Consider the following 21820-nt stretch of genomic DNA (forward strand, 5'->3'; position numbering starts at 1 on the left):
CAGTGCCTATAATGGCCCTTTATGGCATCTGCATCAGAAATATAGTGCTTGTTAGTACATACACACTAGTGAAATTGTGATGTAATGTTGTTGCCATATGTTTTAACCTATTGTTAAAGCCTATTGTTTGTATATGTTTTTGCCAGTGTTTCCACTGTGCTTAAACAAACTTTGATTGCTGGCTAGTTTTATATATTTATATTTAAATGTAAAGTTACTGTTTTGATTTTATGGCATGTGTCTTGATATTATAATGATGTGCCACAGATGAGCCTGTTCATGAGAAACTGTAATGGAAATATTTTTTCCCTCAGCAATAGTACTTTTATGAATTTGATGCATTTAAAGCATCCACCACTGAGTAGTTAATATATGATGAAACATGTAGTTAATTTGGAATTGTCTCTATATTATTTGTATTAATTTATGTTTTTTTAAGTTAATGTTTTAATTTATTTCAATATGCTTTGTTTCAGGATGGCTTGGGTTAGGGCAGTGTGGCAAGGGAAAAGGCAAGAAGAAGGGACGGTGCCAGACAGATGGGTAGACACAGAGAACATGTTACTGTTCTGGCCAAATATTGCAAATGCAACAAGACATTTGAAGGAACGCCGCAAACCATCTGAGGGTTGGAGAAAGTTTCCTCTTCTGAAAGAGAAGATGAGATCTGGTGGGTACACTTACATGTCACATCTATTATGTGTCTTTTGTCATATGGAAGTAGCTTTTTGCTTTGCCTGTGTTAATTATTATTTATGATTTGTAGATGACTTTAAAGAATGATAACTGCGACTTCACGAGTAGTACAGAAAATGAAGAAGGGGCACTGGAAGCAAAAAGAAGAAGAAAAAATAAGACATTTGAAGATTGTGTGACAGGTATTCTTTTAACTTTTAATTATTTTAACTATTCTTTTGTACTTTGTCATTTACTGTTATACTCAGGTATTCATTTATTAATCAACCAATTCTTACCTCTTTTAAAGTAGTTATTCATGCATATCTTGCAGATGTATCGCAATAGGCTACTGGTAATGGATTTTCATGAACTCTTCCCTTGTTGCCCTGTTGACAGTGCAACACTTTCAAAAGTAACATCCATTTAGCATGAATTTGTTTGGAGTGCACTATGCTATCAAGAGTAAGCAATGTCAAGGTGTCACCATAACAAAGCCACAATAAGTAACTAATACCAGTTTGATATCTTGAAGTGAATTGGGTAGATTGATATTAAATTTGATAAGCATTCACACTCCTCTACTATTAAACTTGTAAAGTTTGGTAATTGGATTACCATGCTGTTGCAGAGTGAAGTTCTATTTGTGACGTGCTGTCTTTGCATTTAAACATTGCACATTTTAAACAGGACACGCATTAACTGAATAAATGTTAGCCAATACAAACATATTTATAGAAAACAGTTGACAATGTATAGACAGGAGTCCAATAATAGCATAACGAATCACTTATTCTAAAAATAATATAAAGTAACGTTATAAGTTCCGAATCCGACATATAATAAGGGCTGTGTTAACAGTCAACGTCCGTCATTTAACGACTTTTAAAAGCAGGGATGGATAATACAAAATGCTTTTTGACAGAAAAAAAACAAAACAAGCAAGAACAAAATTTAAATTTAGCCCGTCAATTTTAATTTTACAATGATCTTCTCTCTCTGTGTGCGCGCGCGCGTCCGTGTTTGTGAGAGAGCTCGCGCAGCACTGAACTGATACAACGGTACTTTTTAATCCATAAGTAACTAACGCGCTAGTTTTCATACAAAATAAATATGTAACATAATTAGGTAGGCTACTTTAGATATAATTAACACAATAACGTAACACATACGTTTCTCAACACTGAGAATGAATGAATAAATAAACGCCTGTTTCTCCAGACTCGCGCTTCTCAGTAGGCTAACGTTAATCCACAAATCACAGCACTTTCATAATCACTAAGCCATAGCGATTTCAAGATTTATAGTTCAGCATTACTTGAGCATTTTATTATTTGCATGACTGAATGATGTCTTCCTCTTTTCTGAGTGACCATGAATAATAGTGATGGCCGGTTCGTGAACGAATCGTTCTTTTGAACCGGTTCTTTTTAGTGAACTGGTCGAACCAGTACACTATATCAGACTGAATCGTTCGAAACAGTTCGCGTCTTGCGTCAGCACTGATCCACAAGAAGTTACTAAAGTTACTCACTTTCGGACATGCCTGAGTCCTGACAGTCCCTTCGACTCAAAATAAACCAATATCCCGGAGTAGGCATATGTTACTCCAGTAAATCCAACAGTTCACTGAACTGAGACATGTTGTGCTGAGAGAAGTGATGAGCACGAGCAGTTGATACTGAGCATGCGCGCACTACCGAACGTACAGGTACAGCGGTTCTCGGACCACCAGTACAGAACCGAGAACTGTTTATTTCGAACACGTTCGATACGGAGAACCGATGAGCTGATGAGCTGAGCATGCGTGCAATTCTTTCAGAGGGACGAAATGCATGTTTCTTGTAGCCTATTTTATTGAACATCAATAAGTGTAACAAAATAAAACATGTTAGAAACATGTTTATCACATAGGCTACTGCCTTTTCACTGTATTATTTTAAAGATTGGAAACACAATGATTGGACTGTAAAACTAAACATTTATTATTATACTAAAACATCAGATCTGAAACAGATCATTTAATTTCGAAGTAAGTTGATATACATTTTTGACGTAAACTCTTGCCTAGGTTTTAAAGGGTGCAAAGTAAATGTTTATTTAATGTGTTAATCAAAACATAACGTATTAAACGTACTGGAGATATGCATCAAGTTTTTAGTTTTGTCGACTGAATAAGCCTAGTAAGGTTTCAGTAGTTCTCAGCTCACACACAGGCATACGGTTCTCGAGTCAAGAACTGGTTGTTGCAGCAGTTCTCGGATCACCAGCACAGAACCGAGAACTGTTTCTTTCGGACACGTTCGATACGGAGAACCGACGAGCTGGAGAGACTGCGCATGCGTGATCGCACCGTCTCTGAACCGAACTTTCTTTTGGCCAACTGATGCTGTGTTTATATCTATGTGCTGTGCTGATACATGAGCACGGGTGAACCAGGACTTGAATGAGGGGCTGAATTCAGCTAAATGTAAGTTTATTTACAAATAAAATAAAAATGATGAAGACCAGTTTATTCACTTTAAGACATGTAAAACATCCGCGTTTGCGCATCGCCTTAGGCCTACTACAGGGTTCATTCTCAAAACGTAAATGTAAGAAACCTATCAAAGATGATTATGACGATGAGTACTATTATTTAACTGAAGTTATGATTACAAATGCCTTTATTTGAATGTATATTTATCCGCTGGGATGATAGAATTGACGTCATTACGTGATGACGTTAAAGAACTGGTGAACCGGTTTTTTGAACCGGTTCATTGAAACGAACTGTCCGAAAGAACCGGTTCGCGGAAAAGAACCGGACTTCCCATCACTAATGAATAACTTAACGGAGTATTTTAAGATAATCCATGCGATCTGCGTGATCATCGAATCCATAAGATTAAGTTAACTCAACAATCAACTTTACACATCGACCCCAGGCCGTTTACCTTCAGGAGTCAGAAGTACTGTACTGTCCTCGCTCATGACATCAGTCAGACGGCGGCCGCGGGAGTGGAAGGGGGATCGAGCGGGAATCTCTTTTTAATGATAGGCCTACGCATCTGTCAATCATTCCCGCTTACTATTTGGGGAATGAACCCAGCGCTATGATTGGTCGAACTTTTCTTCTTTTGCTGTAGCTTGATTTGAGGACAGCGCGTGCACAGAGGCGTCACCAGGTTTTTGCGTAGTTTAGAGTGACAAATCGTATCAGCGTACTTTGAAGTCAAAATGCGTATCTGCTACGCAAAATGCGTACAGGTTGGCAGGTCTGTGGACAGAGGACAAGGGGCAAATTTGGACTTACTCTTTATCGAAGGACATCCTGAGGTTTTTAATGACCACAGAGAGTCAGGACCTCGGTTTAACGTCTCATCCGAAGGACGGTGCTTTTTGACAGTATAGTGTCCCCGTCACTATACTGGGGCGTTAGGACCCACACAGACCCCAGGGTGAGCGCCCCCTGCTGGCCTCACTAACACCTCTTCCAGCAGCAACCTGGTTTTCCCAGGAGTCTCCCATCCAGGTACTGACCAGTAGGGGTGTAAATCGGAGCCTACATGACGATTCGATACGATACCGATTTCTTAAGCCAACGATTCGATTATTTTCGATACTTCAGAATTCCCCGCGATACGATTCGATTCGATACAATACTAGATTTTTACATGATATCTATTAAGTTTCAAATAAATCAACAAAAATAATATATAATTTGCCTTTTATTGAGTATACAGAATACAATTGCATGTCACAAAGAAATTGTTTTTCCACCTCCACGAATGAATGTTGTTCATTATGTCGCCTTGTTGAGGTAAATTGTAGTTTTCCTTGCTTTACCCCGGTCTTAAAGTAAAAAAGATGACTGTGAAAAATAGTAGAATTAAATTAAATACATTTATGGTGAGATTACTACAATTTATTTAATTAAACTCATTTATGGTGAAACTACTACATTTTCATGTCAATCTGTGTTCATTTTGACCACAAAACATGCGCTGTCACTTTAATTCAGCGCGTGCAGCACAGCAGAAATAGACTCGGTGCGGAAACGATCTCTGCAACTGGAACGGAAATACGCACCGCATACGGGCGCAATCAGACAAACGGCAACATCTCTTACCACTGCTCCATCTGTTTTCCTGAAGCCAAAATACATCCACACACCCATGACTTGACGCCGACTGGAGTGTGTAACATTTCACTGTCATTGCCAGCTCGCTCTGAGGGATCCATCGCTCTTGAAAATCAGACTCAACAATGTGTGTGAACATAGATAGACTGTGAAACGTAAGTAACGCGTGTGAAGCGGTGTGAAGTAGAAGACAATAATGAGGTTAGCGCCACCCGCAGTTTAGTAGGTTGTACGCATTTTTCGGAGCAGATCGCTGAAAATAGACAGGCGGCAAAATAAACACATGAATCGATACTCTTGCGGACGCATCGATGCATCGAATCGTCGGCTGTATAATCGATGCATCGATACGAATCGATTAATATTTACACCCCTACTGACCAGGCTCAGCCCTGCTTAGCTTCAGTGGGCAACCAGTCTTTGGCTATAGGGTGATATGGCTGCTGGCATGTAAACTTTGATAAATATTTAACGACTGTTAAAGACGTCTGTTATCTTCTTTTTTTCTCTCTCAATCACTTTTCGACTTTTCCTTTCCCTGCTTCCTCCAACGTACTTCCTGGTAGAAGAGTGACGGTAGAAGAGGATGAGAAAGTAGCAATATAAAGGATGCATGCATAATTGTACACACCTACGTCTCTTCTATCACAACTGCCTTCCTTTCATGCACTGCACCAGCTGAGCACAATCACTGAAAACTGCACCTTTTTACTTTCTTTCTGGAGCAGAATTAATTTTTTGTTAATTTGTGTCTTGAACTAGATGATAGTGGTCACAGTGAGGTAGAATTTGATCAAGAAGACCTCCAAGGAAATTGTCGACATCTCAACAGTGATGAAGGTTAGTTCTTTGTTTTCTCCCCTGTAATGGGGAGACTACTTGTCATGAGGATATAAAAATAGCAACAAAAAAAAGTGACAAATTATCTACAGAATGTCAATTCCATTCAATTCAGATTGCTTTATTGGCATGAAAGGTTCAAGAACAATGTTGCCAAAGCATCAAAATACAATTTGTCAAAAAAATTTGACAGCACACAATAACAGTACAGTGTTTCCCCAAGTAGATTATTCAGTAGATGTACCTATATGTGTGACACATACCTGGGACCCACTCACACTAGCTGTCTCTTGATGTAAGCTAAAACGTTTCAACATTACTCAGAAAGACAGATGAGCTGTATGAAAATCTTACAGCTGTGTTTTCCTCTGCTGCTGTTGCTGGAGTCGCTGCTGTGTTGGCTGCAGTTGTTTACAACTAACTTTACAACTTTCTGTTGCTGGCCTCTGTCCAGCGCGCGCAATGATGATGCAGTGAATAGTGACGATTCTCTCTGACCAATCAGCAGTTACATTTACTGCCAGAATATTTCTTTCCGCTCGGGTTCACCGTCACTTTCTGCCGCTCGGACAATCAAACACTCGCTACGCACCTCCCGATTCCTTACAGGAGTTATGCTGCTCTTATAACAGCACCTGTCACTTGGATGTTTTGTATAGAATGAGGAGAGCAAGCTAGCAAAGCGTTGAGTGTTGCCGTGCTCGCACAGTGTGCAAGTGAAAACATTTGTAGCACATAGTGCAATGATCGTAGGAAATTTTAGTAGCAGCGGTCATGATTCAGCAGCAGCGCACTGCCGCTCCTGAATGCATATAGGGGAAGCACTGCCTATACTGTACATATACTGCCAGATTGACAATTTACTGCTAACCTATGCCAATGTAGAAGTCCTTAGAAAAATGAGTGAGGCTAAGTGCTTCAGCTGAATGGACAAAAGGGAAACACTGCAGTAATATGAACATTAACACAACATTATGATATACACACACACACACATTGTGTGTTAATGCATGCTTGTGCTGTGTGTGTCTAGGTCATGTATTGTCTTTGCTTTAAAAGAGGATTACATTACATCAATTAAGGAATAATACATTTTATTAACAGAGCTAGAACTTCCTGCTGCTCCAAGGAAGCTGGAACATGTTCAAGAGCGAGAGTCTCCAGTAAGGTCCGAATATGCAAGCTCGCCATCATCGTCTACGTCATCCAGGCGATCAAGCTCTGGCTCTACAGTCATTCCACCATCAGCTTCATCCAGGCGATCAAGCTCTACAGTCATTCCGCTCATTCAGGGAAAGCAGATTTCAAGAGCAAAAAAGGGTTCTTCAGGTCCTTATTTAGTCTTAAATTCACTTTTATAAATATTTGACCTTAAAGTGATAGTTTGTGTTCATACCCATATATCTATACAAATGTAATAGATCCACCAAGTCTGAGCCATCAGCTCCTTCTCTTTTATGAGAGCTTCCCAGTGGGTGTGCTCCTTCAAAATAAATTAAGTGGATTTGGACTAGCTTAACAATGAATCCTAAAGTAATGTTTGGTGTTGCGCAACCTTCAAAATATTTTTTCAGCTTTGGGTTGTTTCTAGGGATGAGCGAGTACAGCATTATCTGTATCTGTATCTGTATCTGTTAACCATATGAATTATCTGTATCTGTATCTGTACTCGGACTGGGCGGGGCCTAACCTGGAAGTGGGCGGGATTTAACCCGGAAGTGGGTTGGGTTGTCTTGAAATGGGCGGGGCTTTAACCGGTATGTTATTTTAAGCATGCAATTGATATGGGTTGATCAGAGATTGTTATATTTATTGCTGATTAGAAAACTATTTACATGACAGCATCAGCATTGAGCTTCAGATCAATGGTTTTGATTACGATAACAAACGAACTACAGAACAAGTTTTGCAACAATGAATACAACACATGCGGTTGCAATTATGAAGTAAAATGTAATGAACAAGAGTTTTCATCTCAACTAGGGCTGGGTGATATGGACCAAAAGTCATATCCCGATATATTTAGGCTGAATTTCGATATACGATATATATATCCTGATATTTTTTATTTTTCATGTTTTATTTTTTTCAAAATTTGTTAACACACACACACACAAGTACTGTCCCCCTTTACTTAACATAAATTGTAAGAATATGACTAATAGTAAAGACTAGTACTAATAAACATTAGGCCTATGCTAAAGGTATTAAATAGCAGTCCCAAACTAGTTTTTGTTAATACAATGTTGGTATGAGCCACCACAGTAATTAAAAAATTTTACACAAAGAAAAATAGTGGCATTTTGGGGTTAATATGGAAACGACAGTTACCATGGTAAATACACAATTCTAACAAGAACTGTTAATGAAACATGGAAACTGCTCCTGGTGAATAGAATGAAAATCATACCTGCATTACTTTTATTTCCTGTAATTTACAACGTAACGGCGTTGCATGCTTGTAGTTTCTTTTGCACTTTATATACAGTGAGGCGATACACCGCGCGCGCCGCCGCATTTGCGCGTGCAATTGAGTGTGCGCTACGACTACAGTATAACGGCTGACAGGACAAGAAAGTCCGTTTTTCTGAGGTGAAAAACTTTATTTCATGTTATAACATAACATGCTCTAAACACGCACGCAAAGTGGAATAGGAGGAGCAGGGGCGCGGGGAGCAGTGCAGAGAGCTCCGGGTCAGCTGGCTTGGGGCAAGGATCACAGCGCAAATTTGAATTATATCGATATATGCGATATGGTCTAATTCCATATCGCATTTAAAATATATATATATAGATATTCTTTATATCGATATATCGCCCAGCCCTAATCTCAACATAACTTTCTTTTTTTTTTAATCCGAGCACAGATATTGACTCGTATTACTCGTATAATACTCGTACTCGACAAAAGTGCTTTATCCGTACCGGATACTCGTTTCAGCCGAGTATCCGGCTCAACTCTAGTTGTTTCTTCAAGCCATTGTTGCCAGGTTTATATTCACTTAATTTAGTAGAAGAACACTGCCACTTGTTCTTGCCACAGGGGCTGATGGGTCACACTTGGAGGATTAATTAAACTCGTACTTAACTGCAATGATAATTTGTATTGGAGAGATTTGTCCTAAAATCTGTCCTAAATTTAGTTTGAGCATTTATCGTGACCAGGGGTGCTTCTCAATATCCCTCCTTGTCTCCTCGCTCCTCCGTCCTCCATCCTATGACCCGGAAACCAATCGAGCTCAGCCATCTTGAAGGACATCTCAATTCTCTAATTGCACCACGAGGAGGCGAGGATCGAGGAGTGAGGAGCTTCTAGAGGAGTCATGAGCGAGGATACACAGGTTTATCCTATGCGGAAGTGTTTTTTCGACCCTTCACATCGGTCACAATCATTTTTATTTATACTTTACCTTTGCAGTTTATATAAACCACACATCTCACATATTTCAACAGGCTATCTTGCTTAATTATTATTTATTATGAATTTCTTAAATAAGCAAACTTCAAAGGACAGATCCTTTGAGCGCTGCTGATGACGCTGTGGAGTGACGCTCGAGTGATCAAGTATTCCAATGTATAAAAAAAGCTTTCATTCGATTCCTCCGTCCTCCTTTTCTTTCCTTGCAGTCTTCCCTCGTATCCTACAGGGGGTGGAGCTGAGACGCGAGGAAAGGAAACGAGGATGCACAAAAAAGAATTGAGAAGCACCCCTTTACTCTTACTCTTCTTGTAGTGATCCAGCAAATTCAGGATCCCACATCAGAAACGCAGACCAGACCACCATCTCATAGAAGAAGATTGCAGTCGCATCAAGAAGAACAATGTAGAAGATCAGTATCCCCTGTTCAGCAATCTACTCAAGGGACCAGCTCCAGACAACAAACTCCATCAACACAGGGAAAACGCTACCCATACCCAATGCCAGAAGAAAGTAAGTATATATTATATTAAAAAAAATACACAGGGAATTTTAAAAGTAACACCAGAACAGAAACAGAGGCTTTCTGTTATCTGGCTTCACTAACCCTTACACCAGCAATCATTAGTGGTCACACAAAGGTGGTGGTCAACTCGGTAGTCAACCCAGGTTTGTCTAATCTAGCAATGAGCACATGCACATTAAAGATGAGGTGTTTCCTGATTTGACCAGTCTCAAACAAGTCTGCTGGCAGCAGAGCGGCTTATTTTACTAACGAAGAGCAAACTATAATATCACAGAAATATGAAGAATTTAAACACATAATCCAGTCAAAAGGCTACACAGTTGCAGCTGCCAAATACAGGAAGGACAGTTGGCAAAAAAAAAAGGCTAGGTTAATTGTTGATTCTAAAATTGACCTTAGTTGTGAATGTGAGTGGTTGTCATGTCAGCTGGGATTGGCTTAAGCCGTATAGCATAAGTTACCGTGGTGACGTACCCCTGTAAGAAATGAACCACCTTTGTAGGACTGAAAACCCAGGGTTAACCCTGAAGTTATCTTGCTAACCCCAAATCCTGCGTAGTACAGGCCCCAGGTGAGGTAAATATTTTATTTGAATTGAAAAAAACTACACTCGTTACTGTATGTTGTGCAATAAAAAAACAAGTACAAGGCCATTAAGAGTGTTTTATCAAACTGATAAAGTGTAGAAAGCTATATTTTCAGCTATTTTGCCTGCAGTCTCTTATCCACCACTGGTATGTTTTACAGTACACAACCACAGTGCACTGGTTAGTTTAGCAGCTTATTTTAATGAACAAGCTAAAACGAAAGCTGTCTGTATGTAGTCTGTTTTACTTGGCTTGACGCGTATCTAAACTTCTCTGCTGGCTGAGATTAACCAGCCCCAGTGGAGGACAGGAGGAAGGACTGATATAGACTGATGTCTAGGGGTTGGAGAAATAATCGATTCTTAGATGCATCGCTATGCGGACGTGAATCGATTAACAAATGTCAAAAAATCGATTATTTAAATGTTATTGATAATGTAATGTTGACGGAACGCGAAAGGTGGAACTGGCGGAAGTGCAAAGCTTGGCAGCTCCCTGTGTGTCCTGTGTGTGAGGCCGAGTGAGTGAGAGAGAGAGAGCGGCAGAACGTGACAGTGAAAGTTAGCGGAGAAAAATATTAGCAGTGAGTTTTTGTCTGGTAGTAAACGTGCAGCGTACTCCATCCCCACAGAGATCTGAAATGCTCCCTGTCTGGACACTTTCAAAAAATGTACTAAAAACCCAGCTCTTTACCAAGACATTCAATCCTGAATTACTTTTTGTTGTTCTGTCACTGTAACTATGTGAAAAGCGTACTTGGGTCCTGTGAAAGGCGCTAAAAATATTTCTTTATTTATGTTACGTTAGCAAAATTAGTAACATTAATTATCAGCTGTATGTCATTACTAACTAACCTACTAGTAAAGTGTTGAGGACATCAGGTACAAGCTTAGACTAAACTGGTGTACAGCTCTGTCCTGTACACATACTGTACGTTACATCCTGATAATTATATTTCAGTGTTCAGAGGAGTTTGACAACTGGTTGTTAATGAAATGAAGGACCATGGAGCTGAGGTTAATGAAGTAAATTTGGGATGGAAACTAGTCATTTTAAGCTAATTAGGAGATGTTTCTTTTGGATTTTAATGCGTAAATGAAATGCTTAGTAATTATCCAGGGATCCTGTATAGAAAAAAAGATGCATCGATAATCGAATCGCAGCCCTTTGAATCGTAATCGAATCGTGAGGTGCCCAGAGATTCCCACCCCTACTGATGTCTGAGTTGTTTATTCTTTCTAAACTTCACTCAGTATCTTGATGTCAGCAATATGATTTATTCTTTGATTATTATAGTTTATATAGTGACGTTGCTGATGTAAACATTGCACTTGCTTCTTTAGAAACAATATTTAGTTATATTTAAAATCTAAATAAATTATAATCCTGTACTGAATGTTTTTATTTTAAAATATATACAAAATTATCAATTCTTAGTAATATAAAATAATCAATAACAGCATTGATAAAGAACCAAACCAATAAGGATTATTGATAAGAGTAGTTGTAGTATAGATAAAATCTTAATGATTCCTATTGCTAGTAATACATGTGAGGGGCAGCAAGGCATCTGTTAGCAGGCTAATGTGGTGAAATACCTTAGCAACCACCCTGAACACCCTAGCAACGTCTAGAAACGCTCTAGTAACCACCAAAAATACCCTAGCAGCCTACCAGAATACCCTAGCAACCACCCAGAACACCTAGCAACTGCCTAGCAACCACCCAGAACACCCTTGCAACTGCCTAGCAACGCCCTAGCATCCAACAGAATACCATAGCAACTGCCTAGCAACACCATAGCATATTTAGAGCCATAACCAGGCCATTCTGGTGATTGTGCACTGATTTTGTATAATAAACTGTATATTTTCGGGCCTAAATGTATCCATCCAGGGTAGTCATTTAAGGCCAAGGTCCCAGAAGGGCACAGAAATTGTTTTATTGTAATTGTTTTATTTATTTAACATGAATTCAAAAATGTCAGAAGCTGACTCGTATCTTTTTATTCTTTAAAGATGGTCAGACGTTTCAGAAAGGGTAAGTTGACTATTTCTAACCCAAAAAAATATCGAATGATTACGTAAATGTGTCCAAAAACAACTAGGGAATTCACAAGCCTCTCTGTAGAGAGTTGTACATGCCATCTAGTGGTTACACCATGGTTCTACATGCTTTTCTGTCTATACTCTCACCAGATGGTGCTAATATGCTTTATCCATGTGAAAAATGGATTATAATTATTGCATAAATATTAATTAGTGGTTCGGTCACAAACAACACAAGTGTGACACACATCCACACACCATTTACATTATCATGCTTCCCTGGCTATTCACAACAATATCATCTCACATACCCTTTTCACTAACTCTTTCCCTATCACCTTATCTTCACACACACACACACACACACACACACACACACACACACACACACACACACACACACACACACACACACACACACACACACACACACACACACACACACAGAAAAAGAGACACATACAGTACTTACACATAGAGTTGAGAGAGCAAGAGAGAGAGAAACAAACTAGGGTTAAATGAGTGATATTTTTGCTTGACAGACAACTACAACAAGGGAGGAGACAACATAGGAGAGATGCACAAAGGAAACAAAGGGAAATAGAGAAACTGAAAGACGAGATCATTGGTTGGAAACAAAGATATGAAAAGGTGAAGCGTGCAAATCTTGACAGCCCAGAAGTTAAAACACAAAGTTCTTCAAGGTCAGCAAGTCACCACCCGTGTCAGAAAAAAGCCCTGAAATATCACTTTACTGGTTTGGGAGCACTGAAACACAAATACAAAAGTCTTGCCACCCAATACAAAAACCTCTTAAACTTTTACATCATATCCACGGAGCCACACCAGAGGGGTTTCTCGACTGTGACATGTAACTTCTTTGAAGCAAGTCACGGTAAGGGTTCACCAGATGGAGTGGGGGCTGCACTGAAGAGAACAGCTGACGCATTAGTTCGTCAAGGGAAAGTTATCCCTGATGCACAGAGCTTTTTCCAGCTGAAGGACACAAGCAAGGTGAAACTCTTCTATGTGAGTGAGGAAGAAGTTGAGAAGAAGGATGAAGGTTTAAAGCAAGTGCCCCTATTCACCATTAAAGGCACCATTAAAATGCATGAGGTTCTTAGCATTTCTCCCGGCACTCTCCAATACAGGGACATAAGCTGTTTCTGCGGGGATGCTGAGGGGGTGTTTGAGTGTCCATGCCACAGCCTAGAGGAGGTTCCTCTTGCAATCAAATCAAACAGGCAAAGATTTCAGACCCAATGTCATGGAACAGCATCACACTGGACAGTGGTGTGTTGTGCGATATGATGATGATCCCTACCCTGGCATCATCTTGCAGGTGGAGAAAACTATGTGCAAGTCAAACGCATGCACCGCAACGGAGTGAATACATTTTTCTGGCCAAGCCGCAGAGATGATGTTAACTGGTACAGTGATGACCAGATCATATGCCTGATTCCAGAGCCCATGGCACTAAATAAGCGTTCAGTTCAGATTGATCAGCGGTTCTGGGAGTTCATTATGGGGCAGTTGGGCAAGTAAAAAAAAAAAAAAAAAAAGTAGCATGAAATGTAAAAAGGGGACAGTTCAAAGTTTCCCCATCTTAGTCATTACCTAGTAAGCAAGTACAATAGCATGACATAAAATGGTCACAATTGGACAATTGCAGTTTAGACAATTTACTTTGTTGTACATTTTAGTTGTTTTCTAATGAAGTTAAAATGTGTTTTTAAAATGTTGTTTATGATATTTTACTAACTGCTTTCAGTTCGTATGTTATGTATGTCACTGGTGTTACGGTGTTTTTTCTTTCACATTAAATAAAATAAGTCACATGTGACATAATTTTAAATTTATTGAATTCTGCTACACTCAAGAGTTAAGCTTTAAAGGATTGCATCATTACTTGTTTATAACTATTTTTCAAATATTTTCATTGTTATAGCAAATATATGGTTACGCAAATGAACTAACATCATTCAGTCAAACTTTTAACAAACATGATTAAAATAAAACAATCTCCTTATTTGTTAGATTATCATTCATTTTCTGTAACTGACTACATGTTTCTGACAACATGTACTGAAAAATTGGAGAAATAATACTTCATAAAAACCTTTAATATTGCTAAAGAAGTAAGGTAACACCAGTGACAAAAAAAAGGTACATGCGATCTTTAAATAAATGCACAAAAAAGATTAAAAAAAATAATTAAGCTGTCATTTATGTGTACTCATAAAGTCAAAGGGTAATATAATAATGTGGTCTAAGTTTAAATGTTAGAAAAATAAATACATTTTAAGACCAAAAGTGGACGTTTCTGTAGAATGACCCACTTAACGTTACTGTCGTAAATACCGCTCACGCAGAGCCGTCGCTTTCTTTTCCATTACTTTTCCAACCTTGTTTTCTTCATCGACTCTGCCATGATTCACGTCTGAAATGCGTGCTAGTGTCTTCCATAGAGGCTGCTTCATGTTGTTGATGTGTGACGTCGTGCCGTAAAGCAAGTCGTGATCCTTGCAAGATTTGTCAGGCAACCTGCATTGCTGTTTTTTCCAGCGGCGTCCCCCTCTGCTTTGCTATCTGGATGATTCGCCCTACTACGAGTTCGTTTACCATGGAAATGATTTTGAAGCTGTTCTATTAAGGTACAAATCTTGCACAGTGTGTCTTTAAAGGAGCCACGCACTGTTTTTAACAATACTGCAAAATTACCATATAACCGTAGAAATATGACATCTCAAATTAAATAAATCAATATTAAAAGAATAAATTAAATTAAATATTAAAAGAATAATTTCCAGAATAATTCCAGGACTTTGCTGGTATGCCATTACTCCATTTGTAGGATGTGAGGAACCAAGGAAAACTGTGTAGAATAGTTGAACTCCTACAATTTTCTGTAAAAGGTCTGAATGTCATAAGGCATGTTGAAACTTTGAGTTAGTGAAATATTTTGTGAAATTGAGTGACCTATTTTACTTTTTTGTTCACGTTCAATGTTTGCTGTGGTGAATTTTCCAAATGAAGAGGACAGTTTCACTGTCATCTCAGAAATCTGGTGCACCAAGGATGTTATTGGCCTCCATATAAGAGCCAAGAGAGGATAAAGGCGGCAGTGATGCATGAAAACCAAACACTGAAACATGGGAGATAGAGACATTTGAATTACTGATGGCAAAAAGTAAGTGTTTTAAATAAATATCAAAAAACTAAATGTATAATTTGCAAACAAACCAATGAATTTAAAAAACTGTTTTTGTGATTTTTTCCGAGACATATGACATGGTCAATGATTGGGCGACAGCTCCTCCTGTAACTCCAGTCTGCAGATCATCTCGCCACTGTACTTCGTGAGCTTCGTGCTGACGGCTCAGTTCGTGCTGATTAACGTGGTGGTGGAGCAGCTGGACGACTCCAACAAGGAGGCGCAGGAGGACGCGGAGAGGCTTACTTTCCTAATAGTAAAAAAAAAAAACTAGAACTTTAAAAATATTTTCCTCATAATTTGATGGTTTAAGCAAACTTGTAGGGTCATAAAAAAAACTCTGCACATCACTTTTGGCCACTACTGTATATTTGGTGTGGTCAGTGCCACAATAGTGCTATTCGAGCCTGCTAACTGTGGACTGAAGGGCTCGAGTCATCACAGGTGCACTGCTGCATTTTTCCAGTATATATATAATTATTACTTTCAAAGTTACAAAAGTAAGTTACAAAAAGAATACCTTGATGATTCAACTTTTTTATTGTTTGATCAACTCCAATACATTATATTTTCATTGGAAAGTGCGTGGCCGCATCCTCTGTCCTCCATCTTGTTACACCCAACTAGGTTAGGATACCTCTTCCAGCTCAGTTAAATAATTTACGAGCTGAGACCTAGTCTTAACACTTAGGAACCTTTATGAAATCACACTTATTCTTAAGTTTAGGAATAAGAGTAAAATTATGTCATTCTTAAAATTGAGACTTGAGACTAAAATGTTACTGTGAGTGGCTTTATACATAAGGCCCCGGTCTGTAAATTGAGTTCTGTTCAGAAGGAGGTTTATTTAAAGCAGCAAAATATGTTGCGGTTGAATTTGACTGCACTCCTGACTGAAACTCACTCACTGAGTTTGAATTTGACACGCCTGATGTAAATGATGATTTTCACAGGATATCTGGTAAACTGTACTGAGACACTGCTGATATATTGAACATTGACTATTTATTTGATCAAAAATATTTTAAAATATTTTACTGCACATTTACAAAATTGGAATGAGAGCATAACTACATCATACTAAAATAACATCCAAAAAAAAAAAAGAAGCAAGATTTGAGATGGACTTTAACAAAGATGTAAATCAGGACAGAACTAAACTGGAGATTCAACATATTTGTCAAAAACAGGATATTTTCTCAAACTAAATGTGATTATTTTACACTGAAAGCCAATTAAAATCATTAATCCAAGATTTAGAGGTAAAATCACAGTAGTAAAAAAGCTTTAAGAGTTTCAGGAAAGGAATAACAAAAACTCTTCTGTAAAAATTACACTGTGGATTTATTTTAAACTGGATTTTGACTCTCTAATCTTTGAGGCAACAGTCAGAAATGTAAAGAAAGCTGAAGATCTCCAAAGGCTACCGCACTGAAAATCACCAACGTTAGGCCTACGATGCTTAAAAACTTAATGGATCCTTGCTGAATTAAAGTATTAATTTCTTTTTAAAAAAGTAACATTTTAATGGTGTAAATATAATAATAGGTGTAACTAGATTAAAAAGTTTGTCGAGACAAATACATTAATCCGGATACATTTGAAAACGGTGTTTTCGTTTATAAACGCTCTCCGTCCACACTATTCATTCGATTCACATGACGTCACTGTAGCTTTGCGCCGCCATCTTTGCGACCGCCGGTCTCAGTAATGCCTGCAATATGTTGTGCAGTTGGCTGCAACAACAGCCTAAAGAGGAACCCTGAACTGGTATTTTATTCTATACCAAAAGAAGAGAGAATCATTTATTTAAAAGACTTGAAGTCTCATGTTGGTTTGTGGTTAATTATATTTCCATTATACTCTCAGTGGCCAACATTATACAGACAGATATCGACAGATAATGTTTTGTCTTCATTTTATTGTTGGATCTGTTTAAATGCACTTTATCATGGTAAGTTAGTAAGATTTGGGGTTGTTTTGAATATAACTGTCTGTCTGTTAGTTAATAACGTTACCTACCTAAATCTAATAAATATTTTTCTGAAGTTCATAAAGATATTGTCTTCGTCACATGCGCTTTAGATGTTATTTTGTGTAAGTAACGTTAGCTCTGCAGACGATGCATAATCTCAGCCTTGAAATGCATATTAAAGGACTAGTTCTTCCAAAAATGATAATTCTGCCGTCATTTACTCACCTTCATGTGCAAACCCTTAAGTTTACTTTCCGTGGAAGACAAAGGGACATTTTTGAATATGTAGCCTAATGGAGACTCTTCTTCTCGATGTAATGAAAGTGAATGAGTAACGTTAGCCTACTGGGGGCTGTCACGCAAAAAAATTATAATAATAAAAGACAAAAAAACATCACAAAAGTATCATAAAAGTGATCTAATACGACTCGTCCGTTATATTAATATAGTTATTTATTCATATGATAGCTTTATGTGACGAACAAACTGCAATTTAAGTCGCTATATTATAATCACTGATGACCTTACCTCTTGATAGCTTTTAATCGCAGCCGAATCGTGAGTGAATCATTCAAAAAGATTCGACTCGAAAGATTCTTTCATTTCGATATTTGTGTGTATTAAACCTTCTCTCTGTAATTGAACATCTGTTCTTTCGGACAGATATGGCAGTATTTGATCATATTCGGCTGATGTCTCTGGCTGTGCTGATGGACGGATTAGATATATTCATTCATGCTGAACAGCTGCAGATTCATAGATTCATTCATGACATCGCCTCGACTCTCATGAACGCGCGCCATGAAGCTCTATGACTTAAGTATTTCTATATCATGAAAGGCCAATTGGGGCAAGTCTGGGGCAGATAATAATGGACTAAAGAAAACTGGGGGCAACAAATAAGGATCGGAGCCTAAAATATAATTTTTCTCCAGGTATCTCTGTCTCTCTCTCTCATTCAAATGGGCAGTTTGGGCGGCCATACCGGGCGAGTCGGTCGCAAATATGGCGGCGTTCTATTTGTTGTGACGTCGGTGGCATCTATGAATAGCGTTTTCAGGCGTTTTCGGACGTTTCAGTGTGGATGAGAAACTTTTGAAAAATGCCTGAAAACGCTAAATTCACCTTACTGCGCATGTGTAAAACCTCACCAAAGATCACTGATATGATTCAGATGGAAAATAAATAATGAAGTTATCGCGCAATTCTTCTGACAGGATCATTTTATTTAGTAAAATATCTCACCATTCACTGATGCGGTTCCAGGTCGCACACAGTCACCATATGTTTGGTCTAAAACTGCTCTCATGTATTGCCGCAGGACATCAAATGTGAGTAAATTCTGTCATCTTTGCAGGACTGTGATATGAAGAGTGTGCAATGTAGAATATTTTTTAGCAACAGTGTGAAAGTGAATAGCACGTAACAGGCACAAAACCGATATAAACATGAATATCTATTGGTACAATATGCGTCACATGACTAAATTTACGTCATCGTTTTTAAATACCACCGGTTTCAGAGTCTACACTACAACGTGAAAACAGTGATTTCAAATGTATCCACTTTGGAATACGTTTTCAAAAAAGCTTAGTTTTCATTAATAAAAACGCGGTCTCCGTGTGGACGGAAGGCCAAAACGGAGAGAAAAATATAAGTTTTCGAAGAAAACGTATTAGTGTGGACATGGCCAAAGTTGGCTTGAGAAAGCCGGACCAGACAGTTAAGAAGATTTTAAAAGCTTTAAGTTTTAAGAAGTTTGAAGTTTAAAGGTCCCATGGCATGAAAAATTCACTTAATGTTTTTTTTTTACATTAATCTGAGTTCCCCCAGCCTGCCTATGGTCCCCCAGTGGCTAGAATTTTTTGATAGGTGTAAACCAAGCCCTGGCTAAGGCTATCCTGCTTCGCCTTTGAGAAAGTGAAAAAAAAAGAAAAAAAAAAAATGTTTTGTTCCTTCATCAAGAACCAGTGGGTTATGTGAATGTCTGATGTGTAATTGTTCAAGTTCAGACAGATAATCTTTCTCTCAAAATCGTTCAATACTGTTTATGCATCAGTAAATCAAGCCAGTGACTAAACGATCAACTTCACATCGTTTCTCTTGGTAGGATGAAAAAAATCTTATTTAAACTGTGATTAATACAGAAAGTAATCAAAGAACAATCCCATTCCAATCACCCAAGCTGTCAATCACACAGCACAAGTTTATCTGGACACTTGCCAAAACTCGTTATGAAATCAATGACGCTGTTACGCTGTACTAGGCCTGTCACGATAACAAATTTTGCTGGACGATAAATTGTCCAAGAAATTATTGCGATAAACGATAATATTGTCGTTCTGAGACCATTTTCATCTAATATAATGATAATGGCATAATAATGCAGGTACACCTTTTCAAAGATCTATAAACTTTTATTTCTTAAGAATATTAAACATTGAAAACGGAAAACATTTTAAATATCCACAAAAAAAAAAAAATGAACAAAACAACCAAAAACAATAAAAGCAATGGACTCTGTGTCTGTTAACAAAAAAATCCACTTGAATAAATACCAAAAACAATAAATAAAATGGATGTAAACAAAATTGCACTTCAAAAAATATTAAACATTAGGCTCAGACATAAATAGTAATACATTCCATAACAGGCAAAACTGCCAGTTAGGACCTTTGTAAACAAAAAAAAAAAAAGCCTCAACAGGCCATATCACAGCATTTTGCACTGTCCTCCTGTTACTTTGTCGACTAAACGCCCGAGTGATTGTGTACTGTCGGGAAGACGGAGACGCACTTTATTGCGTGTATATGCTACTCACTGAAAATACTTGGTTAGGATTAGGGGTGAGGAGTGCGTGCGTATTACACGCCATAACGTGCGTATCATATGCACACAAATAATAAATAGCATGAGAAATAACATTTGTGGTATACGCATTTTCATGAGACCGGGCTCGCTGTCGCATTTGACTTTGAAACCAATTCCATCTTTTTCTTTTTTTTCCCCTCCAACTCACAACTAGCGTCTTCTCTCTCTCCCGGCAGTCGCCTCAAGCTCCTCCTATACGCTAAGGAACCGAGAGTGGTCATCCAGTCTCTTTTTGAGCGTGCGATTAATTGATTTATTGACTATCGCGACAGGCCTACGCTGCACAACGAAGCTCTTACTGTACTTACCTCATGTTTGCATTGGTGAAAGCATTAGTGAGAGTGCAGAAACTGCTTTGCAATGAAAAGATCTTTATTCACGTGACGCGATCAACAGACTCTCATCTGCTCATTACTGTGTAGAACGCTCGTCCTACAGTCTAAGCGTAAACCACTTTCTAATGTCTTGGACCAGATTAGAAGACTACGTTCGCTCTTGAGCCAGTATTGCAGCAAGACAAGGGAAATAACCATAGAAGACAGGTATAGTTGAAAAGATAAGTGTTGCTTTTTTTTTTTTTTATACTTCTTTGTATTAATTTGTTTTAAGTTTAAAAAATAAAATAAAAAAAAATTGATGGCTTCAATGAAACAATTCACAAAACCATTTAAATGACCTTCTTGAAAACCAATTTGATTCAGATAATCTACTGTCACGGGTGACAAAATGCTGGGAAAAGCGGAACCTTTGTTTTCTTTTCATGTTCCCCGAGGGGAATTATTTGGTGTAACGCCTCACTCCGGTTCCGGGTGTAGCGGAGATATTGTCCAAACTAATTACCGCCGATGCACGACAGGTGTGAGGCAGAGAGGAGCGGTGTTTACACAGGCTTTCCGCTTCACAAGAGGAGGATAAAAGAGCCACTCGAAGTCGAGTTGAAGTCGAGGATGGAACTGGTAAAAGTCAATCGGTGTTCAGTTGATCAGTTGTTTGGCTGGGTCTCAGTCGTTGTGTTTTGGGGGTAGAAGATCTCCTGTTTGAGTGCTTACATTTGATGCTGTGATCCTGGAAATTTGTGTAAGTGAAGAACTGTTATTGGAGTCTGTCGTTTAGAACTGCTTGTGGAATACTACTGGATTGAACTGCTGCTTGGATCTGCGCTGGAAGAGGAAGGAAGAAAGATAAGTGAAGTAATTTCATCATTGAATCAAATGTAAAGCTTGAAGAAAAGACTGTGAATGTGAAATTTACTGTTGAGGAGGACATCTGTTTCAGATACATTGGAGAGGAATTGAGAGTTGAATATTCCCGTTGAAATGCATGGATGAAGCGAGGCTTCTGATCAGCCCTACTGTGAGTGATTTGCAGTTGTTTGCCTTACCTGATGCACGTCGAATTAATGCTGTGGATTTGTAGTGAACACGAGTGCTGTGTGCTATGCTGAGAAGAGTCTTCCAACGCCTGCTTTCATTCTTGTGAGATGATCTACTGGTCTCCATCTAAATCCCAGAACAATACAACTGAACTGGTGAAGTAATGCTTT

General features: G+C 38.5%; 1 protein-coding gene across 1 annotated transcript; it reads left to right on the plus strand.

The window, feature by feature from the left end:
• The first annotated feature begins 462 nt into the window (after positions 1–462).
• On the plus strand, positions 463–14871 carry LOC309496129 (uncharacterized protein). Its single transcript, XM_082166148.1, has 6 exons — positions 463–670; positions 767–878; positions 5561–5638; positions 6743–6967; positions 9372–9569; positions 14783–14871. The coding sequence occupies exons 2-6, from the start codon at positions 767–769 to the stop codon at positions 14812–14814; spliced, it is 645 nt and encodes a 214-aa protein (XP_082022274.1). The 5' UTR covers positions 463–670; the 3' UTR covers positions 14815–14871.
• The last annotated feature ends 6949 nt before the right edge of the window (positions 14872–21820 follow it).

This window comes from Leuciscus leuciscus, assembly GCF_965113295.1.
Source record: "Leuciscus leuciscus genome assembly, chromosome: 4".
NCBI lineage: Eukaryota > Metazoa > Chordata > Actinopteri > Cypriniformes > Leuciscidae > Leuciscus > Leuciscus leuciscus.